Source organism: Notechis scutatus, chromosome 1 (genome assembly GCF_049901735.1).
Source record: "Notechis scutatus isolate UNSWTSFEM ecotype Mainland chromosome 1, rNotScu1.2, whole genome shotgun sequence".
NCBI lineage: Eukaryota > Metazoa > Chordata > Lepidosauria > Squamata > Elapidae > Notechis > Notechis scutatus.
In genome coordinates this window covers 184,287,366-184,314,417 of record NC_142009.1, presented here as the reverse complement: position 1 = coordinate 184,314,417, position 27,052 = coordinate 184,287,366, and the positions used below count along the sequence as shown (strand labels likewise).

The 27,052-nt window shown below is 39.7% G+C and overlaps 1 protein-coding gene across 3 annotated transcripts in view; it reads right to left on the bottom strand.

The window, feature by feature from the left end:
- Positions 1-3,388: 3,388 nt before the first annotated feature.
- PDE1A (phosphodiesterase 1A) overlaps positions 3,389-27,052 on the bottom strand; it is a 172,899-nt gene continuing 149,235 nt past the window's right edge. For all 3 annotated transcript variants that reach the window (XM_087949623.1, XM_087949622.1, XM_087949624.1), the window contains 5 exons: positions 26,314-26,395; positions 18,540-18,663; positions 17,497-17,681; positions 8,009-8,114; positions 3,389-6,424 (listed from right to left, as the gene is read on the bottom strand). In XM_087949623.1, the coding sequence (XP_087805749.1) occupies positions 8,053-8,114; positions 17,497-17,681; positions 18,540-18,663; positions 26,314-26,395 (453 nt within the window). In that variant the 3' untranslated portion in view covers positions 3,389-6,424; positions 8,009-8,052. The remainder of the gene's footprint in view (positions 6,425-8,008; positions 8,115-17,496; positions 17,682-18,539; positions 18,664-26,313; positions 26,396-27,052) is intronic.

Below are 27,052 nucleotides of genomic sequence, written 5' to 3'. Positions count from 1 at the left end.
CAGCTCTACAAAGAAGGACCTGTGGCCACATTATCTTTCAGTCACTGTCTTCTGCCAACGCAGCAGAAGGACTTTGACCCCCAACTCTCAGGAAGGCTCTGAAAGCTATAGAAGCAATGCAGAAGACCATCATTATTTTGAGAAGTTTAGTGACATCTTTTGATTTCTTCTTCATATTCCCAAAAAGTCGAGGAGTTTAGAATTCATTTAGAGCTAGCCTGCTTGTTTTTCTCTCTTGCTTGGTGAACAAAAGAGAAAGGGGGGTTGGGAGAGAAATTTTCATGCAACTGCAAAGCTTTTTTTTTTTTGCTGTGAAAGTCTGGGATTTTTAATTCCCATTCAGACTCATGTGCCATTCCATCAAAGTCAACTCTTGCAGTCCTGATCATAACAGGGCCAGGAAATCATGGTTCCAGGCAGAGGTGGTATTCAGCAGGTTCTGACTAATTCTGGAGAGCCAGTAGCAGAAATTTTGAGTAGTTCGAAATATCACCTCTGACTGGCCCTGCCCCCATCTATTCTCTGTCTCCCGAGTCCCAGCTGATCAGCTGGGTCTCCTTCTGTTGCCCTGAACAGGAGAACAGAGCTGGAAAGCAGGTTAATGGGGTGGGGAGGGAATGTGGATTTTACAGTATCCTTCCCCTGCCACACCCACCAAGCCACATCTACAGAACCGGTAGTAAAAAAATTTGAATCCTACCACTGGTTCCAGGTATTGATACAAACCTTGTTTGTTTGTTGAAAGCTTCTACATGAAACGGAGCACTAGGTAGTGTGATGACTGGCTGCCCTTGAGGTATCTCTGCGCTATCATTATTAAGGAGCTCCTGGCAAACTGTAAGAGATTTGGGCATCACCTTGCTTGGTATGTCTGGTTTTTTATATCAGACTTTTAACTCTGTTTGTCTGAGCTAATAAGAAAGCTTAAAATTCCCTTATTTACTGGGCTGCTTATTTCCTCTGTCTGGATCCAAGGGAACCAATTGCCTGGGCATCGTATTGCTGCCCTGACACTTGGCAAAACAAGACATGGTTCTGCCACAGTGCCTGGGGTGTGGGTCTAATATTGAATGGTCGGGGTCTTTTACAATGCCTGTGATCAGCTGATGTAAGGCTGGATTCTGCCACTGACTATGATTTTTTTTAAAAAAAAAATGGAATGCATCTTTATGTATTTGTATATTGATTTTTGAACTTGCTTTTATTGGATTATTTAAAAAAAATCCTGTTGCCAGTCACTTAGATGAGGCAGGTAGCCAGACAAATCAAATAAATAATAGCATTTTTTGCAACAATCATATTTAAACATCAAGGGACAGAATGACCTTTGACCCTGACCAGGGTCAAATGTTTGAAACCCTCTTCAGAGAGCAGTTGCATAATCCTCCTTGCCTTTGTTCCATGCCCCCCTTCAGTGGTGGGATTCAATTTTTTTTACTTCCAGTTCTGTGGGTGTGGCTTGGTGGGCATGGCAGGGGAAGGACGCTGTAAAATCTCCAGTCAGAGGTGGTATTTGCCGGTTCTCCGAACTACTCAACATTTCCGCTACCGGTTCTCCAGAACTGGTCAGAACCTGCTGAATACCTCTGCCCCCCTTCCTATGATGAGATTGCTCTTCCCCTTTGCAGTTTCTGCATAACTCCCTCTCAAATGTTTTAAACTTCACAGATGTCCTACAAGCTTGTATATTATGAGTGGATCATATCAAAATATATTTAGCCCCTGAGACAGTGCTGGATTTAGTTTTAGTGGAGTGGGACAGATACATTTTCTCTTTTTGTTTAGTCAGATTTAAAAGAGACAACTGCATTCTACTGATGTCTCTGACTGCTTTGGTTTGATAGGATTGGTTGGCTATGTTTTTTTTTTTTAAACTAGACTTCCAAATTTTGATGACATAGGAACACTTGCCTTTAGGGAAAAGAAATCCACACTTCAAACCTATTTTTAATCCTAGCACTGAAGAGAGGTCACAGTCCATTCGTCTTCACCCCAAGCCTTTTAACTTCAGGAATGCAAGTTGGGAATGCTGTATTCATAGATATGTAAATTCGATAGCATCTAATACATAATCTGATGCATGTATTAGATGCTCTCTCTCATTCTGACAGTACAATACTGGGGATCTGCCTCAGTATATCCATACTTATCAGGTATGCATGTGTATTACCAGCTTTGCCCTCCACTATAGTCTCTCTTCTAGGAGGAGAAGGAATAGCATTAGCCATTAAACAAAATAAACACATGTTAAAGGTACATAGAAGAAAGGAAACAACACAGATTTTCCCCCTCTATCTATCATGTCCTTACTTCTTTCATTGCCATGTTCAACTTTGGATCTCAGAACCAAATTGAGTCTTTAGAGCCATGGTGGTGCAATGGTTAGAATGCAATATTATGGGCTAACTCTGCCGACTGCCAGCAGTTCAATCTTGATCAACTCAAGGTTGACTCAGCCTTTCCTCCTTCCGAGGTGGATAAAATGAGGACCCAGATTGTTGGGGGCAATATGCTGAACTCTGTAAACCACTTAGAGAGGACTGTAAAGCACTGTAAAGCGGTATATAAGTCTAAGTGTTGTTGCTAAGTGCTCTTAATGTATTGTTAGTTAAGCAATGGAAGGATTGGGGGGGGGAGCACCACTGTTGTGCTCTCCTCAGGGCCTTAATCCTGCCCTGAGAAGGAACATTAATAGTCCCTTTTTGTTGAAGGATCACAGAGGAGGAGCAGAAGTCTGTTGCATCCGCAGAGGAAAGAGGGAAGCTTGCTGGTTCCTTTCGATGTTTATGCACTGTAATCAAAGGTCTGAAAAATTACTCATGTGTAAATGTGTTTCTTAACAATAGGAATACTCCCTCTGCTATATGGAAAATTCCAGACTTTTTCAGGAGGATGTATTAAGAACCTCCCTTTAGATCCTCAACCACAGGGCTGGAGGAAAATACGATTAGCCCTCATTTAGTGACCAAACTTTGTCATTGAGTCGATCACTAAGTGAAACCATGACTGATCTTACTTCAGCTTTCTTCTTTTTAAGATCTATGAAGGTTGTCAATGCAAGGACTGGTCACACAGTTACTTTTTATCATTGTCATAACTATGAATGGTCAGTGTATGAGGCAGTTGCTAATTGAGGATTACCTGTATTAGGGAGGATCCAGCACCTGCTGCCTACACCCATCACACATTCAAAATAATTGAGGAAGTGTGTACAAAATAAAGTGAAGACATAAGACTGAGTAACATCGGGAAATTACTGAACCACAAGCTACAGAAACCAATGGCAGTTCATAGGACATCAGTATCGCTAAACATAGTTATAGGGAGTGACCAAATAGTTTTCATAATATTAATTCAAAATTTCTACACAATCAATATTTTACAAAGCTTGCTTTCCAATATAATTTATTTAGACATCTTATCATAGGCAACTACAGCAGAAAAAGTCCCCCATACATTCCATGAGGATTGCCACACTAAAAATTAATTCTTTTAAAATGCTGAAATTACAATTCATGTTTATATTACACAAGTATGCCAGAAATCTCAAGATAAATATATACAAAATAAAAGTTGGAAAGTATACCCCTATGTCTATTCAGCTATACTCTGAGGAGTGCGAGGTGAAAAGATCAGGCCACCATTTTAAGTTCCCACAATGCTCCCAAAAATTTAAACATGGCAGACCTGTGGCAATCCATGTGAACAAATTTACTTATTGTACAACTCATACTAGGTGGCTCTGGAAAGGACAATGTACACTAACTATAAGTGTATAGAAAAGACCAGATCAGACAAGACATATGCTGCATAAATCATTATGAAACTAAACAAGTAATGTGGTCCCAATTCAATATTAATGTTGAGAGAAATTTAAAAGACCTGTGGAGGAAAAACTTTATTTTACTGAAGCCCATTACAGTGTTTAAAAAAACAGCCTAAAACTAAAACAAAACAAAGAAAATATGTAGAGAATGGGTACCCTCCTCCCCATTTTCTGGTCCCAAACATTAATAAGCATGTTGTGCATCAGGGATTTTCACAGTATTTCTGTTTTACTGACAAGCAAATGAAATGGAAGAGCATGGTTTCGAATTAGGATTCTAAGACTTGCCACTATCCATATCTTGCTTGTTTTAAATATTTGTCCCAATTGAAATTATGACCTTTTCAATATAAGGCAACATATAGGGGGAAAACCCCAAACAAACTATGCAAAAACAGATCTTAATGGGATTGAGTTCACTGCATTTGCTTCTCCTCTGCCAAAAAAATCAAAATCAAAATTATGAGATTATGTTCAGTAGCTGCTATCATTTTTCATTGGTAGCATAAAACTAAATACAATCTTTGCAAAAGTGTAAAACAAAGGCCACAAAATGTATACTCCTACTAGATTGGCCTCAGTGTTCTGAGAATGATAGGAGGTCAAATGTTTCTTGTTGTCAAAGAGCCTGTTCCAAGAGGTGCTAAAACAAATGCTTTTAAAGAAACCTACAGTACATCTACCAGAGGCAGATGATGGCATTCATATGGAATTACAGTTCAAACGGCATCATATTTGACAGAAGATTTTCTTCCTGTTGAAGACTCATGCTTGGCAAAGCTTTAATTTGAACTGCCCTACCCTCGGTGGGCGAGATGACTACAAGCATGCAGGTGAGCAAAAACGATTAATCCTAAATAATTAAGGCATTATATGAGGGCTTCCAAAATAAAACTGGAGATCTCTTTGCTGTTGCTGAATAGTCCCATACAAGGAAAAGAGGTCAAGAAACTCCCTTTTCCTCCCAGAAGAAGCAGACATCTCCATTTTGCACACGGGGCTCCAGGTTGAAAAGTCTACAAGTATTTTCCTGAGAAATCCCTAGGATTAATGAAAGAATATATTCCTACGGGTTGATAGATATCTCTTGAAGCTTCTCGATGCAAACCATTCGTGAGAATGGTTATTTTTAATCATGGGAAAATAATTCAGTGACAGCACGAAGACACGGTGAATCATCCAAATTCCTGGTGCCACTTGATAGTAGCAGCGTATGGGTATATTATACTCAGGATTACATATACATACATAGGCACATTCACATACAGGGTAAAGAGAGAGAAAACACTTGAGCAAAAGTGTAAGTTCTGTCATAGAACATTTCAGACAGTTTTGTTCTTCCAAAGGTCGTTCCACTGTGGTATATGGCGCACAAAGTCAATGCTAAATACAAGCTCTGCCTTTTTGACAGAAAAGAGTTGCCACATGCTTTTTAAATTATTATTATCATTTCAATCCATTCACCCAAGCTTTCCTTCAAATCAGCTAGCTGGTATCTAATAGGCACAGCTCATATATGGCTTCGGCGATCCCTTTAACACGAGTTTCATAATGGGATTGAAGCTCTTGCTTTCTAGCCTCCAAAAAGTGTGGAGAGCAACTAGCTCCAAAGTGAGAAAGCCAGAAATAAGCAGGAAGAGCTCTTCTCAATTCTTGGTTTTTGCTACTTCCCTCAGTGGGAAGAAGAGAAAAGGCTCCAGCTGGCTTCTGTCTACAGGGTGAAAACAACTTCAGGTGTATTTAAAAATTCCATACAGTATTTCCTTGGCAAGATGGTCTGCAATATGAATGTGTTAAAAAGAAACAAAGAGTTGGATTACCTAGTCTAGTGAGCTTGACTTGAGCTGTCAGCAGTTCTGCAAGCTCCTAGATTGTGGTCTTTCACACAACCCTGAAGTCTCAAGTTGTTTTTCTCTGGCACCAGAGTTTGCATTATGGACCCCCTACATGCTTAGCTGCTAAGTCATGGCTTCTTCCAAGAGTCTGACCCAGCAACTAGCATTTGATCTTCTCATACAATTTGACGTAGCCGTGTTTTACTAGTTTTAAATAGATATTTTTATACCCTTCAGAAATAAGGCTGGTTATGTAAAAGACCAGAGGTTTACCTCATTAGTTACCTATAAAACCATCACTACTTATTCAAGGGGCTTTCTAGAATTCTTGGTATGTTTTAGTGCAGCTTTTCTAAACCCTCAACCCCATATTTCTATAAAAGCAAAAATCTGTACATCTGGATATGTTATTAATCAACAAGACAGCAGAGAAGCAGCTTGCAGCTGTCTACACTAATTGCACCTTGAGATCTAGTCCACAGTCCTTTTAATCATCTCCAAATGGAGTAATCTGCTCAGAGGAAGCTTCCAGAAAGTTTCTGCTAATCAGGCACTTCCTCCCTTCAGCAGTCATTCCATAATGGCTGTGTGTGTGTCTAACAAATATTTTGGCTGAAGATGTATTCCAGCTATGTTAAAGGATCATAGAAGAACTGAAGAAGAAATCAAATAAGTTCTTGATAGCTGCAATCAATGCCTTGAATTGTAGAAGAGATAGCAGCCTTGTGTAGAATGAAGACACTTTCTTGCTGTTCAGTTCATCCTGCAGTGGTATTAGAGAGGAGAAATTTCGGATATTTGTTTTTGCATGAATCTTTAGGCATTTAACAAGAGACAAGGTATAAGTAATTTAGTACATATGGTTCACTCCATACTGAGAAAAAAACTGAATTTGTAAACTGAGAACTTAACAAATAAGAGGTACAACAAAGGTATAATAAGGGCAGAATTGTAAACAGGAGCCAACCTGCAAGACTGAAGTTTTGGCCTCATGGTTCACGTTAACTCTGCCCTACTTTACAATGGCCTTTTGAGAAAAGCAGGGTGTTTTTTTTTTTTAAATTCTGGCATGAAACCAAAATGAAGCAAAACATATCGTAACTCAGCATGATGTGTCAACTTGGTCTAGAGTCTGTTGGAAAGAGAGCAGCATGAAATAGGAATATGGGGGAAAATTGTCCTGAGAAACTGAAAAGGAGATGGCTTGCTGGGATCCTGGGTAAGAGCCCTCCAGGCATCATCTGGCTGTCTCCTTGAATCGCATACCTTTAAGATTGGTTGGGCTTGGAACTGATGTTGGCTCAAATACTGAGAGGATTCATTTGCAGAAGGCTTTTCTCAAAACATACAAGCATAAAAACCAGCATCTTTTCCAGCTGACAGGAGGAGTCTGGTAGCACCTTTTCAAAACATACAAGCATAAAAACCAGCATCTTTTCCAGCTGACAGGAGGAGTCTGGTAGCACCTTTTCAAACTAACAAATTTCATGGGAAGGCATCAGCTTTTGTGAGTTCATGACATCTGTTAAATTTAGAGCAATGAAGTAAGATGTTTCTGTTGGAAAAGTTGCTGCCAAATTACCTATTTTTTTTGTTGCTACCATGGATCATAGCATAAAGTGTAAATGTAGCGAATATTAATACGGATTATAAGATGCTAGGGCAGAGATGGCGAACCTTTTTGTTGTGGTGTGTCAAAAGCACGCCTGTATGCGATAACGCGCACATGTGTGTGCCGGCACCCACAATGCAATGCGCCCCACCCCCATGCGCATGTGCGTGCAACACCCCCCTTACCTGCACTGCGCATGTGCGTGCCTCCCAGCTGATTTTTGGCCAGGAAGTGCCTGTTTTCAGCCTCCAGAGGGCCTCTGGAGCCCAGGGCAGGCCATTTTCGCCCTCCCGGGGGCTCAAGGAAAGCCTCTGCAGCCTCTGGAGACCGAAAAATGGGCCCGTTTTTCGGCCTCCAAAGGCTGCAGAGGTTTCCCTCGAGCCTCTAGGAGGGCGAAAATGGCCTCAAACGGGCCAAAAATCAGCTGGGAGGCATGCACATGTACAGTGCAGGTACATTTGGATGTGGCTCACATGGCCGCACAAATGGCTCTGCGTGCCACCTGTGGCACGCATGCCATAGGTTCACCATCACGGTGCCAGGGCCTGGATGATGATGATGGAAAATCTTGACCCTAGTTTCATCCTTTTTCTTGTGGGCATACATGCACCACAAATGATAATATATTTCATAGTAAAGATTTGTTCTTGAAACAAAGCAAACCCTTCTTCCTTTCAGAAGCATAGAGAAGGAAAGGAAGGTAACCATATTTAGAGAAGAACTAGGGCAACTTACCTCTTGGTCTGAAAATGAGCAGAAACAATGAAGGTACCGTTGTCCTAGCTGCACAGTTCTGGCTCTTTCATTGGCTCTTCGGAATTCTCACTGAGATTAGGCTCCCCTGAAATTCAAAAACAGAAACGGCTATAAAAGGGTCTACATGCTGTTCATCTTCGATTTGGTGCAATGTGACCTGTGTGGCTCATTGGTTAGAGCAGAGGAGCAAAATCTGAGGCTTTCGGCACATGTTGTCCACAAAAAGCTTTTTGAGCAGCCCCCAGAAAAGTGTGGAAATTGTAAGAGATAAATATTCAAGAGATCTTTATTTAAAGAACTGCAAACTTCTCTTTTATTAGGGAAGAGACTCCCTGCTAACCAAATCATAGCAAAGCTGTGGGAAAGATCATTAGAAAGTCTCTGCCTGTATGTATATGTATGTATATGTTTATACGTATAGGATCATCATTTTAGCCATTGTCTATCCACTGCAGGACGAAGGCCTCTTCCGCATGATTCCAACCAATGCAGTCCTGAGCTTTCTTTTGCCAATTGGGCTCATAACACTTGCTGCTGTCATTGATCTATCTTGTTTTAGGTCTCTTTTGTGGATGCTTTTAATCAAATGGGATCCAGCCTAAGACTGCCTTGGTTCACCTGTCCTCAATTCTTTTTGCTATGTGACCAGCCCACTTCTGTTTCAATTCTTTTACTCTCTTGATGGCATCATATACTTTTGTTTGCCCTCTAATCCATGTACAGGTCTTTCTATTTTGCCTTGTGCTGAGCATATATTGAATTGTATATTGCAATATATACAACATATATTACAATACATAATATGTTGTACATATTGTATTGTATATGCATTATATAGGACCAACTCTCTTCATATTCTACATAAATGACCTCTGTGATCATATTAAGAGCAACTGCGTTCTCTTCACTGATGATGCAAAGCTATTTAACACCACCGACAATACTGCTACCCTTCAAAAAGACCTCGAGTATGTATCAGAATGGTCAAACAAATGGCAACTTCAAATCTCAACAAATGAATGCTCTGTCTTACATATTGGCAAAAAAAATCAGAAAATAAAATACAGGCTGAATAGTCAAGTCCTTGTTGATGACCCAAACTCTGTCAAGGACCTTGGAGTACTCATCTCTAATGATCTAAGTGCTAGAGCCCACTGTAACTACATAGCCAAAAAGGCATTAAGAGTTGTTAACCTAATCCTGTGTAGCTTTTTCTCAGGTAATATCACACTAGTAACTAGAGCATACAAAACTTTTGCTAGACCAATACTTGAATACAGCTTATCAGTCTGGAACCCGCATTACGTATCTGATATTAATACAGTGGAGAAAGTCCAGAAATATGTCACAAGAAGAGTTCTCCACTCCTCTACTCATTGCAGAATACCTTATGCCACCAGACTCTCAATTCTAGACTTAGAAAACCTAGAACTACGACGCCTTCAGTCTGATCTAAGTATGGTACATAAAATTATATATTGCAATGTCCTACCTGTCAATGAATACTTCAGCTTCAACCATAACAATACAAGAGCAAACAATAGATACAAACTCAAGGTAAACCACACCAAACTTGATTGCAGGAAATACGACTTCAGCAACAGAGTGGTCAATGTCTGGAATACTCTACCTGACTCTGTGGTTTCTTCCCCAAACCCCGAAAACTTTAACCTTAAACTGTCTACTATTGACCTCACCCCTTTCCTAAGAGGTCTGTAGGGGGTGTGCATAAGCGCACCAATGTGCCTACCATCCCTGTCCTATTGTTTATTTTTATTTTTTTAATTTTTCTTATATGTATCCATGTATTCATAACTATGTTTTTACTTATACCTATTATCTTGTAAGTGATTGACAAATAAAATAAATTGTAATGTATATGTATATGTAGATATATTGCTTCTAACTGAACACGTTCACCTGTTGAAATTCGTGAACCTTATTCCTTTCATCTTGGTATGTCTTACTAAGGTGAACCGTTTTAGAACTCTGGTGAAAAGTAATCGTTGGAGCAAGCATGTGCCTGAATTTAAATTAAATGTAGTTTTTTGTCCTGGCTGCATCCATACTTTTGTCGAGACTCGTCCCACTCTTTGGAATGTAGTCCTGGTCACGCAACTCAGTGGCCACAGGAGGCCCAATGAATTCATCCTTGGGGAAAGAAAAATAAAAGCCCCTTGAGAACAGAGTGAGGGGAACACTGAAGTAGCAGCGAAGCCTTCTTCCATGGAGAAAACATAGGACAGGATGAAGTTCTTGAAAGAGTCTGGCAGCATGAGTTGGAGCCTTAAATGGGAGAACTTCAGACTGCAACACTTGGTTCCAGTTAGTGAGTTAGATCAAACAGAAACTGACACCATGGGAACCTTTTATTACAAACAGCTATAGCATTGGCACCTCGCAGATCTCAATCTGCTTTCCTTCCTCCCTCTTTCTCATGAAAATGGCGGGAGTGGGGGTCTTTCTGGGGCATTTCGATAAACCACTTTCTTGACCTGGGTTCAAGTCCTGTTTATCTGACCATTGTCTTGGTAGTGGATCTTCCCTCTATCCTTCAAGACCAGGGGTGTCAAACTCGTGGCGTCACAGCGGCGTCACGAAACATATCGGGACTTTTCCCCCCTTTGCTAAACCAGGCGGGGGAGGGGCCAGCACGTGACGCATCTGGCCTGCGGGCCATGAGTTTGACACTCCTGTTCAAGGCCATCCCCTGTACCCCTTACACATTTTGATTGGATTGCATGGATTTGCCCGTGTAAGTTACATAAGAAGTGAATGGGGAGGGAGGAGAAAGATTCCCTAAAGTACTTTTTTGTCAGCATACTATTTGGATTATATTTTTTCCTGGGATTTGAAAGGTATCCGTTATTTAAAGGGGTGTCAGTTAAATTAAATGCCCTGTCTTGCTTGAGTACATGTCATAGCTTATCCATGTTATTTAAAAATAGCTTCGTCAGACCTGTCCCCCAGTGTTTATATAGACTAGAAATACTTTGACAATGTCTACAGGTTCCCATTCCTCACCCTACTATGGCTCTGAAAGCTGCCTGAGTTGAGGAAACTGAAAAAAAAAAATAGTTGCTGCATTTAAATTATTTGGAGGATGTTATTTTCCCTTGTTCCACTGAAAGTAATCAAATAGATTTAAGACTGTGTAAATCACCTTGCCATGTCAGTTCCAGTGCCTTATCCTAAATTTACTAGGATATATTAAACATAAATATGTACACTATAAAGGACTGATTTCTATCTACAAGCAATTATTTCCCTGGAGACCAGCTATATAATGACATTCCTTCCAGAATGCATCCAGATGCTTTTATTAGTTCTAATCCAAGCTAATTACGATAGTGCATTATCAAGAGCCTTCTCTCATGCCATGCAAGCAACATAACCTTCCAAGATAATGAAATGCAATATTCTTCAACTTCTCCTATAGGGAGGCTTCTCCTGAAATTAATGTAAATTAGCAATGGAACCCAAGTCATCTTTTTAGTACAAATGACTTGGCCCATGGGATTCTAATGATATTAAATGCCTGCAATTAAGGGGAGGTACTTTCTAATAGAAAGTGAATGTTTCAGCCATAAAAAGGTGGCAATCCTTACTATTTACCTAGAAAAGCTTCCCATGGTGTCTCAAAAGATTTGACATTCAACAAATGACAAACCTGCAGTCATTTACTTCTCTGGGAAGAAGATCTACTTCTTGATGTCCATGGGGCTTACTTCCAAATATTCTTGGCTAAATATTTTCATCATTTTTTAAAATAAAATTTCTTATTGAGCTCTATGCACGGATAACTAGTAACATATAAAAATTAGTTTATGCACCCTTGGGAGTAGGGCATGCAAAGAATTTTAAAAGAGAACAGCACCGTAACAAATTTGCTTGTACTGTAGGAAATATTCCTCCTTCAGTGCCAAGTTTTGCAAGGCAACTTACCAATATTTTGACCTCATAGTTGTTTTTTTTTAAAGATAAATGAATAGTTGAAATGTACAACATGGTTTTCAAGAACAAAAACTACAGAAATAAAAATAGATAAAAATTGCCATTGCAGCATAACATTATTAACAAATAACTTCAAATAAATTAGATGAGAAATCCCAGGAGGGGAAAAAAAAAACCTTCCTTGTTTGATTTTGAAAGGGAACAAATGAAATACCTGACATGCATGACAAAGCTGGAAGGTCATCACCTAAAGGTTCATTTCTGCATAGCCACCTACCAAATCCAGGATGGGGGTTGGAATTAAGAACGGAAATTTGGGAAGAGATCTAGGCAGTGGTGGGATTCAACAAATTTTACTACCGGTTCTGTGGGCGTGGCTTGGTGAGCATGGCGTGGCTTGGTGGGCGTGGCAGGGGAAGTTTACTGCAAAATCCCATTCCCTCCCCATTCCACTAACCTGCTTTCCAGCTCCGTTCTCCTGTGCAGGGCAACAAAACAAGACCCAGCCAATCAGCTGGGACTAGGGAGGCAGAGAACAGATGGGGGCGGGGCCAGTCAGAGGTAGTATTTGCTCGTTCTCTGAATTACTCAAAATTTCCGCTACCGGTTCTCCAGAACCTGCTGAATACCACTGCTGGATCAAGGGCTCAGGCATGAAGATAAAAGAAGAGTGGCAGTAACACTGAATTTTTTTGGGGGGGCGGGGTAGTACCTCTGCCTATGGCATAATTGGGCTTGAAACAACACAATGTCCTATGAATTCAGAAACGATAATGAATGCTAGGTGGCTGAGTTGGTGGCTTTTTTGTTGAGTGGGATGTTCAGATGCATTTTTTTTCATCTATATCCTCAGATTCTTTTGTGTTCAACCAAGAGGATTGAAGGACTACAAAGATGTGGGATGAGTGAATTGAAAAAGGTTGTTGCATCACCACTTTCTTGATTCTTTTGACTTTATATATTTTTGGCTCTTTCTCTAATAGCAGGTTTGAGATATGTCTGTTTTGACCTTTCTGCTTTTTTTCCTGCCTGACACCTCTTTGCACAAATTCTTCTACTACAGAAATATGCACACACACACATATGAGATTTCCTGTCATGATGCGTCTGCCGTTCTTATTTTAAATATATGATAGGGGCCCTGTGCTTAGCATGTTCAGTTACTAACATAAGATCAAACACGCTGGTTTCCAAATCAAAGGCCTCTTTCAGCCAACCTGGTGCCTTCCAATAATTTTGGACATTAACTCCTGACAAATACAGTTACATAGCCAATAGCAAAGTACTAAAAGTACTACAGAGTTTCTCTTTCAGAATGTTTGTGAGAGGAGAGCATCCTCTAAAGCAGGGGTATCAAATTCACATTGTCACAGTAGCGTCATGTGACTTAGCGGGACTTTTTCCCCTTTGCTAAACTGGGTGTGGGCATGGCCAGTGTGTCATGCATCCGGCCCAAAGACCTCATCGTTTATCCACTTATTTAACACACTGACATAAATGTGTGGACATATGTACATACACACTATGCTTTGAATTTGCCCCTGTTCAGGAAAGGGAAGCACTTTAGATGAAGTGGTCAGAACAGTGAAAATTGTGTTCATAATGTGGAGGAAAGGGAGGTTTGCTTTCTTGATTCTGATTGCTTAAAAAAATGGAAAAAAGCCACTGTGCATGTTTACAGCAACACAAAGGTGCACAACTTCCATATTATCTATTTTTTAATGATTTACCATAATCAGGGATCCAAGTAACATTTTGGGGTCCAGTGGGAAACCCCCTCCCCCCCATGAGTTCTCTTGAGATTTTGTATATTACAGTACTTGCAAAAGAGGCCTCTTTTATAGGGAAGAAAAATTCCTACATACAATAGGAGCTGGATTCAATTTGGTATGAATGCAAATATTTTTCCCTCTCGCATATTATTACAACTTAAACAGTTATTTCATTTGAAGAAAATTCAGGAGGAAAAGAGGCATGGGTCTAGCTTGCCTTAAACACATCCAGATTCAACTGTTTTCCTCTGAATACATTTAAAAGGCCCAATTAAATGTGATTAGAGTTGTAGCCTACATTTCAAAATAGATGTCATGGAAATCAATCAAGATCCAGTTTGATGGCCCAATTCAGTTCAAATTTATGATTTGCTGGCAACAACATTCTATTTAAATTCTGATTTGAGGGTTGATTTGATGAACGTTTTGACTATGGGTTACAATGAAAAAGCATAAAAATGCCAACAGCTGCTTTATTTTTGAAAGGATAAGGATGGAAACAATTCAGTAGAACCTTTAAAGGGCCCTGCAACATTTTAGGAAGAGAATTTCAAGGAATTCGTGGCAATAAATTTTAGAAATATTTTCCATTTTACTTGTCCTAAAAAAGAACGATGAAGGGGAGGGCGGAAGAAAACAAATTTAAATTGTCCAGCAAACAACTTCTAGTTCAGCTTAAAAATAACTATGATCAAAAACTGTTCCAAAAATTAACTAAAGATGGAAGAATTCACCACATTTGATTGACTTCCTTTTCAGATTTGGCAGGCTTATTAATATAGTTCCTTGGTTAGGTTAGGCTCTTCTGGAGATGATATGCTGCTTGTGCAACGGTTTCTTTTTAAAGTTGAGAAGTGTGAGTGGAGAATATTACTCTTGTGCCCATAATAAACTAGTATATGAAATACTTCATGTTATACCCGATCGTTGAACACTGTCTCAGACTTGCTCACATAGGCATCATCAGCAAACTAAGATCAAGTCAACATGACATATCCACAGTCGTATCAGGAGGCAGGTTCCACCCCGATGTACTTGTGCCCAAGATCGGATGGAAGTTTATATTTGCATCAGGATGTGACGATACAAGTTCTGTCATTTACATACGCACGCACGCACACACACACACACACACTCACCACACAAAAAAGCCTCCTGTCAGTTAAACTAACCCACTTACTATAAGGTAAAACAGATCTGGACAAAGGATTTGGAGGAGATGGAATTTGTTTTTCATTTGGGGATGCAGAGGAATGGAAGAGCTGAAGAACTGCAGACGGCATACAGAGATTAACAGGGACTTTACTGAAGGTCAGACCACTGATTTGAAAATGAATGGAACATAAGCATAAAAGTTACGTACGTAACTTCTTGGCAAAGTTAGAGGTTTACAAGAAAGAGCAAAGCAGATTAGGAAAAAGAACAGTGCAAACTGTCTGAATCTTTGTTTCTTTCTTTCCTTCTTTCTCAGTGAGCAAACTGATTTGCTCAATGAGCCTTAGAAGGTTTTTGGAGGAGACAGAGACACAAAGAACGGAGCAACTATTCCTCACCATGCAATCCGATAAGCAGGATTTTCAAGGATAATATTTATTCGCCAACTAATTGCACCGGTATAAAACAGCTTGTCACTCTAAGCATGGCATTCTTTCCCTTCCAGCTCTTTTCCATTTATAAAAAGAGAACTGCAAAATTATTGGACGCTGCAGAACAAGAAAGGCCACTGGATCTCCAAACTGCCTTGAAATCTCCCAGACACTGTTTGGAGGACTAATTGAAAAGATTCCATTTGAATATTTGATTCTGGAGGTGATTTCAGCAAATTCCTTGTCAATTGAACCAGTTCTTTAAAGCTCTGCACAACCCTAATAATTATTCTCAATTAAAGAATTCTCAGCCCAGGACTTTCTTCTAGTACTAGAACCAAACAGAGTTTCTAAGACTTATGTATTAAAAAATTCATTGGCTTAATTGCAGGATTCTTACAGCAGGATAACTTAAAATGTGTTGAATGGGGAAAGAAAAAAAAGTAGCTGATATTGTTACCCCTATCAGCGACCAGAAACCTATACGATCCCTTGCATATCATTGCAGGCAATTACAATACTTGCACAGGATATTTAAACCACTTATGACTGAACCTGTTGCCTAGCCTGGAAAAAGTCCAGCAAAGGAGAATCTTACTGTTCACTGTAAAATTGCTGTTGCTATTAAGAAGTGTTTCCTAACTTTTAATCAGAATCTGCATTCCCACAGTTTATTATATGTCATGCACTCAAGGATGTCAGCTATTGTCTTGTTGGCTTCTTCTGGCTGATTCCTTTAAATAATTGAGGAATGCTACAGTGTTTTCCCGAAAATAAGACCTATACTGAAAATAAGCTCTATCCTGATTTCATGTTTGTGTCTAATATAAACCCTACCCTCTCAAAATAAGCCCTACTTAAGAGCCAGCACAGCCAGCCCAGCCAGCCATCCGCCCATTCTGTCTGGTTGCTTGTGGTGCTGCCAACATGAGGTGAAGCAAGGCAGGTGTGGGGTGGAACTGTCCCACGCTCCCTGCACCACCTTACCTCCACAGCCATGCCATCCATCCTCATGGCAGCAGAACCAGCAATCCTGTCCAGCAGGAGCCCATGTGGCCACTGGCCCACTTCTTTTCCAATCAATCAATCAATCAATCACTCAATCAAATGTTTATTGTCAATGTACAACATGTGTACAATGAAATTGAAATTTCATTCTTCTTCTGCTTGCTCATGGATAAAACAGAGCAGGAGGCTGAACTGGTGCCAGGGCTATGAGCAAGCAGAAGAAGTGGACCTCCTGTACATGGAAAAAAGACATCTTCCAAAAATAAGCCTTGGTGCTTTCCAGCTAAAATAAGCAAAAATAAGCCTTAGTGCTTATTTTGGAGCCCCCCCCCCCAATATAAAACCCACTCTTATTTTCAGGAAAACATGTGTCATCTCTCTCCTTGGTTGTCCTCTCAGCCCCAATAACTTTGCCCTCAGTCCCCCTCAGTCTCTTCATGTAAAATTAGTTTCTTGTTCTTTCTATTCTGACCTTCTTTCCATCCATTACTTTAGTTTCTTTGAATCCCAGCATAGGAACCAAGTGGAGCTGGTGCAATACAGGATATAGAACTATTAACTTCCTATGATTTGAAAACTACATTTTTATTTCTGTTGCTTAAATTGCATTTGTTGTTGGGGTTTTTTTTTGGCAACCCTAAAAGCATATTCAGCTGATTTAAATTCAGCTTGTTATTCCAGTCTCAACATCCTTTTCACAAATAACCCGCCAACTATTGCCATGATAACTGTGCATGTGATCAATTTTGCCAAATGAAGAACATTCATTTGGGTCTATTAAATTTATATCTTTTTATGCTTAGCACATTTCTCTAACCTATATTCCAATTCCAATTTCATCTGTTTCTGATATGCATGATACAAGATGTAGATAAATGCCATCCAGTGGCTTGAACATACAAATGCCACTGTTTGAAGTATTGGACAAATAGCAATTTGACTACAATTCTACAAAAACAAAGAGAAAAAAGAAAGAAAGAAAAAAGAACGTTCCTATTTCACTATGCGTATGGTGAATAATTGCTATATTGAAGCTGTTTATTTTCCTTCATCCATATGACCGTTAGCAAATCTAGTCTTGTGAACAAGCACAGATGAAAGATGTAATTACACGACAATATTGGTGAACTGGCAAGGGAAAACATACCTTTTTCTGCTAAATCTTTCCACCTGTCTTTGTTTTCCTGTATGTTCTGGAATAGGTTGTCTTTAAAGCTTCTTAAATCCACCATTGTCAAAGCGTTTTCTGAGCAGGTCCCACCAACACATGCAGCATTTTTTATACTTATCTTTTTGTGTATATCACTGCTGGTACTTCCTGCACTATTTTCACTACAAAGACGGGAAAAGGTTAGATTAGAATTACGATGCCTTTACTGCCTGGAAATACAAAAGCAGAACATTTCTGGTACACTCCAAAATGTTGCCTAACTCCAGAATGCAGAATTCAACTAAATTGGGGTCAATTCATTCATTCTTGTGATGTAACCCTATGCAGATTTTACAGCTTTTACCATTCTAACATGTTCCCCTCTATGTATGGAAATAAGGTGAGTTTCCAGAGGACTACAATATTTCCAGAGGACTACAAATGGAAAAGGCTAGTTTAGAAACAAACCTCAGTGATTTCAATGATACTGATTTCCAGCAAAGAATACATAGCACTGAAGCTTAAATAAACTAGATTAGAAGAACTAAGGCACCTGCTAACTCCTGTGTAGTCCTTCCCCCTTCTTTAAAATGCAACAAAGGTATTCCATGATATCAAATTAAAACATGCACCTTTTACTTCAGATGATGACAGATAAAGTATTTGAAGTCAATGTTTATAGTATTATAAGAAGAGGGGAAATAATCCACACGGTAAAAAGTTTTTTTCTGCAATTTCAGTCTTGAGATTATATGTGAGTCCCAATCCCTTCTTTAACATTTTGTGTATAACAATTTATATGTAAGCCTACTGCTCTACAATAAACAAAATCAGAATAAACAACACATCCTGTCTTTTGCCTTTCATAAATTCAGTTTCAGACTTGAGTAGAATAAAATCCAGAAATAACAATGGCAAATATTGCCACTAGATGGCAGTACTATATCAGGATCATTGCAGTTTCTGAAAATTAAAATTGTCTAGGAGGAAAACAAGGAGATAAGAACAACATCAAAAAAAAAAAACCCAAAACCTCAAACCTTGGTGTTGTCACAAAGGTAGAACTTTCGGACTTCGATGCTTCCTCTATGAGAGGAAAAATTATTTTCTCCATGGAATCAGTAAGAAGAGCAAATGTTGGTTTCACTATGAAATCAATGAAACCTGTAGAACAATAGAAAGGGTGGGGTAGGAAGAGACAACATTTAAATCTTCTTCAGTCCAGAGGTGGGTATTCAGCAGATTCTGACCAGTTCTGGAGAACCGGTAATGGAAATTTTGAGTAGTTCAGAGAACCAACAAATGCCACCTCTGGCTGGAGATTTTACAGTATCCTTCCACTGCCGTGCCCACCAAGCCACGTTCACAGAACCGGTAGTAAAAACATTTGAATCCCATCACTGCTTCAGTCAGAATGAAAAACTTGACACAGGGGATGTTAGCACTGGGGAAACTAAATAAGGATCAGTTTCAATCCATGGCAGGAGAGGAGAATACAGAAAGCCCATCTAAGGGAATCCCCAGTAGTACCATTTATATAAGCAGGAAATACTTAGGACATTGTACGAATGGAAGGGCACTGAGATCCTGTTTTGTGCAAAAAAAAAAGGACGGGGGATGGACGGCAAGACAGATCTCACTAATTTCTCCTGTCTCCTCTCACCACTATTCTTCTAGACATCTTTTGTGGGGCGGGGAGACCCAGGAAATAAAAAAATAGCAAAGGCCCCTTCCCTTCCAAATGCTGCCAATAGCTAGAACTTCACTAGATATATTACTCTGGATTCAACCCACAAGCTCTTTGAATATTGAACCATTTTGTTTATCCCAAAGGTGTTTATTTTTCAGGAGGCAACTAGAGTTTCTTGTTTTTCTTTGAAGACATTTCACTTCTCATCCAAGAAGCTTCTTCGGCTCTGACTGGATGGTGGGGAATGGGAGGATTTATATTCCTTGCAGACAGCTGGTCTTAATCAGTGGTGGAATCGTGGTCTCAGACCATTTTGTCTCAATTGGCCATTTAGTTTAATAGCAAAAGACTGGTTAATAATTACAACGCATCGTAAAAGCTTCAGAAGGAAAGGAATGTTTGTGGACCATTTGTTTCATGGCAGTTTCTAAGTTATTAGTTTTTAAAATCAGTAATCTTTTTTTAAAATGGAAACAAGATGACCAAAATCTGTCACACATTTTGAGATCATTAAAATCAAAAGTTTAATGGGGAAAAAAAAAAAAAGAAGAGTCGTTGAGGCCACTTGGAGGTTTAGCTGTGTCCTCAGGATCACCTGAGTAGTGCAAATGCGTGTGGAGACTTCTTGGCTGCAGGATGTTGTCTGCCCTGTGTCCTCTCACTGTTGAAGACAGGCACAGGTAGTTGTGGAGGAGCCTGTGCTGTCTGCATCTCAAACTGAAGTGCAAATGGTTCCTGTAGTCTGCAACAGGGAGGAAAATATTCTGTAGCCAAGAAGGTTCCACACCCATTTGCACTACTCAGATGACCCTGAGGACATAGACCAGCCTCCAGGTGGCCTCAGTGATGCAAATGAGCAGCTCTCTGTAAGGAGTATAAATCCTTCCATTTCCGCACCATCCAGTCAGAGCTGAAGAAGCTTCTTGGATGAGAAGTGAAATATCTTCAAAGAAAAAACAAGAAAGTCCAGTTGCCTCTTGAAAAGGCACCTTGGGACAACCATGACCTGGAATGACTGAGAATCTCCATAGACAATAATTTTGTTTGTTCCATCTAGTAAGCTCTCTTAAGTGGGATTAGTTGTATTATGTTCATAGTGCGCAGAAGGGAGGTGTTAGAAGGAGTTCAGCAGACATGAATCTAAAACGGCATCCGATATAGCTTGCCTCCAACTCGATGTACTTGTTTTATTCTGAATTTAATGTGCTGCAGATCCAGGACTGTGGTTTTTATGTTGACTCACAACATAAAAGTTGAAGAAGAACTCAACCCTTGGTATTTACAGGTTTTCATTTTCTTAATCGACTAATTATTCTGCAAATTTTCTCTCTGAAAAAAAGCACTGAAGGAAGAAAAGCACAGAGTTGGCGTAACAATCAGGGTTCATTTAATTGTTACGTTTGTCCCTCAACTCAGCTAGTTTTTATGTTGCATCCCCTTCTGAATTCCATAAGGCTGACTCTCAGATAATTCTGCTTTCTGTTAACCAGCATTTTGTTTGTTTGCTTGCTCATTTGCAGGGCTTACAGGGAGTCCTCAACTTAACAATCATTTGTTTAGCCAAGTTACAATGCCGCTGATTTTTTTTTTACAATCTTCCTCACACTTATAGCCAGGGGTGGGATTCTACAGGTTCGCACCTATTCGCTAGAACCAGTTGTTAACATTCTAAGCAGTTTGGAGAACCGGTTCTTAGAAGAAATTACTGGCCTAATCCTGTAAGGAAGGCAGGAAGGAAACATTCTGGTGTTGCTTACAGAAACTGCCTCTCCATTAACCCTTATTACATTCTTGGCAGGACTAGACTTCCTGTCTCAGGAACGTCTCTGGAGTATTTTTCCCCTCCTTTGCTGGTACTTTGCTTGTGTGGAGTGACCATTCAAAGTTACAATGGCACTTTAAAAAGTGACTTATAACCATTTTTCACACTTACAACTGTTGCAGCATCCCCACAGTCATGAGAGGCCAGGTGAGGAGATGCGTGCCTCGATGTGATATTGACTTGGCCACGCCCAGCCAATAAAACGACCACCAAGCCATGTCCACCCAGTCACATGACCACCAAGCCACACCCACAGAACCAGTTGTTAAAAATTTAAATCCCACCCCTGCTTATAACTACCTCAGCATTGCCAGGGTCATGTGATTAAAATGCAGGATTAGCAAGGATTGCAGGATCCTGGGATCTCATAATCACCAATTGTGACCTTCCCAGCTGTTTTTCGACAAGCGAAGTCACTGGGGGAAGCTGGATTTGCTTAAGGACCACATGATTCACTTAATAACTGCAGTGATTTGCTTAACAATGGTGGCAAAAAAAGCTGTAAAATTGGGTGCGAGTCACTTAACAACCATCTTGCTTAGCAATGGAACCTCTGGTCCTAACTACGGTTGTAATTCAAAGACTACTTGTATAAGGCTAACTGCATACAAATTCCCCACTAAGCAATTGGGGTTCAAACATACAATTAAGGGAACCAGAAACTAAAAGTATTCCTACGGTAATGGAAGAGGCATGACTAAAAGCATTAACAATCGTATCGAAAGGGAAAGAGAAAATGCTGTGACAACAATCCAGTTTGCTTTATTCAATGGAACGACCAGGTTGCCACCAGCTTCTGAAAAGCCAGGAGAAAGAAAAGCCAGTTTGCACACTGGGAGTATATCTTCTTCCAGAGGAGAAGGTAGTAGTTTGAAAGGCATGTCTCCTTGGCTCTAAAGCAGGGCTGTCAAGCTCCTGGCCCACGCGCTGGATGTGTCATGCACTCGCTGTGCCCACGCCTGGTTTAGTGAAGGGGGAAAAAAGTCCCGATACGTCCCCACGATGATGCCGCCGTGACAATGTGAGTTTGACACCCTGCTCTAAAGGATGACAACTTTAAATTGAGGGAAAGATATGAAAGAAGGTCTTCTGTTCTAAGAGGGGAACAATGAGCCGTTCAGAGATGCAAAAAAGATTTCTCAGTCATGAGAAAGAGGCAGACACGAGAAAGAAACTCAAAAGAGCCCTGCCTTGATTGTCTTTGGCATCAGATGTGGTAGAGAAAAACTTGGACAAGCTTTCAAGATGATGCTACAATACCTACAATATATATATTGTAGGTATTGTACATCATGATGTACAATACCTACAATGTAGCATGATGATGCTACAATACCTACAATATATATATTGTAGGTATTGTACACCCTGTGCATCATGCCCGGCCACATACATTGGACAGACCAATAGAAGAATAAGTACCCGCCTGGATGAACACAAAAATGCAGTCAAAAAGCTGGAACACACTTCCTCACTAGTCCAACACATGGAAGCTACAGGTCATAGCATCAACTTCAATGGCACCAAAACCCTGGCCACTATGGAAAACCCTAGCCACAGAGTCATCAGAGAAGCCATAGAGATTGAAAAAAGACCAGAAAGCATGAACAGAAGAGATGATTCCACCAGGCTGTCAATCATTTGGAAGCCTGCACTCACAAACAAAAAAATCTCCACACCACAAGCCAGGCAAACACCTGGGCACAAACAGATCCCCCTGATACCTCCAGCTCAAACACACCCCAACCAGGCACCCAGATGAAACCCAGCTTCCTAACTAATGATAGCTGTCCATTTACCCGAAGCCAAGCTGCACTAAAGACCTCCATTAAAGTAACACAATGCTGCCAGCCAATCAAGATACAAAAAGAGCCAAAAAACAGACAGAAGATATCAGAAACACCCATCAAGCAGAACACAGCAAACTCCGAGACCAATAAACACAGACCAAGACTCCCAACCAATCAGGATGAAGAAAAAACCATTCTGGCACAGCAATAGGCTGCCCCAAATTTAAATCTGAAACCACTGTAAAAGTCTGACCCACAGACGGACACAATACAGAAGCCTGATGATGGCAGATGAGATTCTGCTGAAACGTTGCTACAACTTTAAAAGAACTACAATGACGTGGGAAAATACCCGAACCAAGCCGAACACCATACATGTAAGTACCCATGAAAACTTAAGAAAAATATATATATATATATATATATATATATATATATATATATATATATATATATATATATATATATATATATATATATATATATTTAAATTGAAAGCCTTGCTTCTTTTGTTTCATGACCTTGCTAATCTTGTCCTTCTGACAGATACTTAGCAAACCAAGCTGGATCATATTGAGAGAAGATGCTTCTGCAAATATGCATGTCTCAGACCCTGAAGGGATTTAAAGGGAAAAACAGCACCTTGGATTGCACCTGCACACAAGGTACAAATAGGGCAGCTCTTGGAGTACAGGTGTTACATGAGCGCCTCAGGGAGTACCCACCTTAAGGGGCTGTATTCTGGACTAGCTGTAGTTTCCAAATGCTTTTTCAAAAACAGCCCTACATAAACTGCATTACAATAGTCATCAATCAAGCGGTGACAAAGGCATGAGTGACAGTGAGTAATGCCTGCCATTTCAGGAATAGATTGAACTGAGCAAAGACCCTCTTAGCCACATCTTTCAGCTGTTCAATCTGGAGTTGTAAATCTAAGAAGACCTCCAAACGGCAAACCAAATCCTATCTGGAGGAACGCTACCCTGTTTAAAGTGATGATAGTATCTCACTGGGAATAGCTATGCTTTGAACTCGGAGCCATGCTGTCTTCCTGCAACTGAGTCTTCACCTCTTCCCATCCAGACAGCTTTCAAGCACCTGCACTTCTGCAGCATCACTCAACCAGGGTCAAGATATCCAGTTGGGTATCATCAGCATACCAATGACCCCAACAAACTCATCCAAAAGCTTCATGCAGATGTTGAACAGGGAATAGGGAATATGTAGTAGTGAATATGTAAACCCCCAATTAAGGTGTGTAGGGCTTGAGCTGTCCTCCCTTACAACAAACAACTAAATTCATCTCTTCAGGAAGGAGAACCATTGCAACGTAATCTCCTCCCCCACCTAAATTATTGGAGATGACTCAGAAGTTTGACTGATTGTACTGAAACCCATTGAGAGATTAAGCAACATTAGAAGGGGCACATTAGTCCTATCCCGTTGCCACCCAAAGTCATCAGTAAGTGCCTTCATACTGTTTCTAAGCCCAGAATCACATGACGGAAATGAATTCAGACAATTTTGACTTGAGGATTTTGAACATTCATGTGATTGGATTTATATTTGAAATGGCTCTTTATTATGTGTTGCTGGTGCGATTTGACAACATGTTGACAACGTTCTGTCAGATTAGTGAATAAAACAAGAAATAATCCTTGGAGACAGAATTCAGCCCAGGGCTCAGAGATGGCAATACTAAACATTGCACTTGTGCTTCTTGTCTGGTCTTCATTTTATTTATAAAAGAAAACACTTGTCAAAGCACTAAAGTACGTTCCACTTCACAAGCGAAAAATGGAAATCAACATAGAATGGTACATTCTAGAATAGAATAGAATAGAATAGAATAGAATAGAATAGAATAGAATAGAATAGAATAGAATAGAATAGAATACTTTATTGGCCAAGTGTGATTGGACACACAAGGAATTTTTCTTGGTGTAAATACTCTCAGTATACATAAAAGAAAAGATACATTCGTTAAGAGTCAATAATCATAATCTACCTACATATTTTGCATCCTCTTGATATGTGTCAGTTGACTCAGTTTCCCAAGGTAGCCCAGACATGAAACACAGCCAGATGAGTTAATTAAGGCTACATTCACATAATCTTGTAAGTCTAATAGTACAAATTGTCTGCCGTCTTTTTTACAGTCTAACATAGGTTCCTTTCTGAGTCTCTTCGCTGTCTATTATGAATCTGTGGGCTATGACCTCTCTTATTTGACTGTTCCTTAGGCAAAATCTCTTCCTCTTGTCTTCCAAGGACATTGCATCATGCTAAATAAATGTCCCATTAAATATATTGTTACACATTGATAAGGAGTAGGGAAATACTGCACTCCTGTGGCATCTGAAGCACTTTTTATTCATCATTTTTGAAGCATCCATAGCCCTATTCTATACAAATATATCCCAGAACCAAGCCATGGGATACATCATGGTCCAGAAGTAATCAAACATTTTATGGATCAATTCAAAAAGAAACAATTCTTATGGAGGACTGTTAGGAAACTGATGGAAATTGTTTTCTTCATCTAGAAAGGGAATAATTACAGTACCAATAGCATTTTTATATGATAAATATATTTATGATAATGTAAAATCTTATTTAACAGAATAATAGATTTGGAAGGGACCTGAGACCTGCTGAAGCAGGAGACACTATACCATTCCAGACAAAAACAAGCTATTTGTTATCAATGTGTGCCAAGATAATGTTGCAGGATCCGGTCTGGGTCAGTCCCTGGAATCAGAGGTTTAGTCTTCCAAGCTTTTGGATACATGCTGGAGCCCATCCTCAGGAAAGAGTTTCAGAAGTTCCCCGAGGACCAACTCAGATTGGATCCTGCAATTATTTGTTAGTTTCTTCATACATATTAAGAATTGGTTGTGTATTTTCCAAAATGTGTTGGGAAGAATGAAGTTCTGCTCTCTGGCTTATTTGTCTTTGTTTTGTGACTTGATGTCTATCCACCCTACAAGAACAAAAGCTAGAAAAGACTATGGAGAAAAGTGGCTCATGAAAGCAGCCACGCTCTTTTGAGAACCATCATTAAGCCACAATATTTGTACATTTGCAATAGTGCCTTCTCTCACATCACTGATTCACCGATATACCTGTGACGGAAAACTAGTTTTGATAACATCCAAAGAGTAATATAACAACCTATACGCATGACAGAGTCTAACTCAGTGCTGTAAAAATGAACTAAGAAGGGACACTGATAGTCACTTGTGAATGAGCAAGGTACACTGTGAAGCCCCTTCCTCATCTACACTAGCAGCAGTGCCAAGAATTGAGAAAACATGCTGGGGGCCCAAAACACTAGTTAAAAACTCTATGAATCCTCTATCTTATTTTTCCAGTGATGCTATTCTCCGTGAGTAACGCATACTGAAAAATAATTGAAAGCTGAACTGCCTAACAAAACCAATCCTGTTCTGTTGAGCATTTCTTTCTTTCATTGTAAGACTTTGTTTTAAATTTAAGAAACCAACCCTTACCTATTTGGGATTGTGCCACCATGGTGGATTTCCGGTCACAGAGTGGAGAGAATGGTAGCCCTAGCTCTGCCTCTTTGTCTCCCTAAAGTCAGGGGAAGAAAACATATGATTCTCAACATATAATTGAAAGTAAGTGAAAGTAAAGTCAAAGTGAAAGGAAGTGTGAGCATTCAGTCATTACAACTATATACATATGTTCCTAAGTATTTAAAAACCAAACATCTGGCAATACAACTCTAGGCAACGGGGAGGAAAAGTACACAAACTGGTAAGTAAGCCTGTCCCTTTCTCATTGCTTGCAGTAGAACTCTTAAACTGTATCTGTCATAGTGAGTGATGGAACCTCTTGATTACTCAAGGTATATGTCCTTCAACACACTCTCTTCAGTATGTCAACTGAGATTTTTTTTGTGTTGTTGTTTTGTGTTCTATCAACTTCTGGACAAGGTAAATGGATTCTCTGTGCCTTTACAATGGCCAAAAGATTGATATTGCAGCATCAGAAAGAAAAATATATGGCTCCACTTGTTCAATGGATTGAAGACCAGATTGTATTTGTGCAGATTGTTTATAATGTAGACTTGGCATGGGCAAGTGTAATGAAATAAGGTACCCATTTATACAAAGTATAGTATATACAATATATTGTATAGTAGAAGAATGATAGTTATATAAATGGATTAGAAATAAGTGTTTATGTACTTGAATAATATTTACATTCAATAAGTATATACAGAAT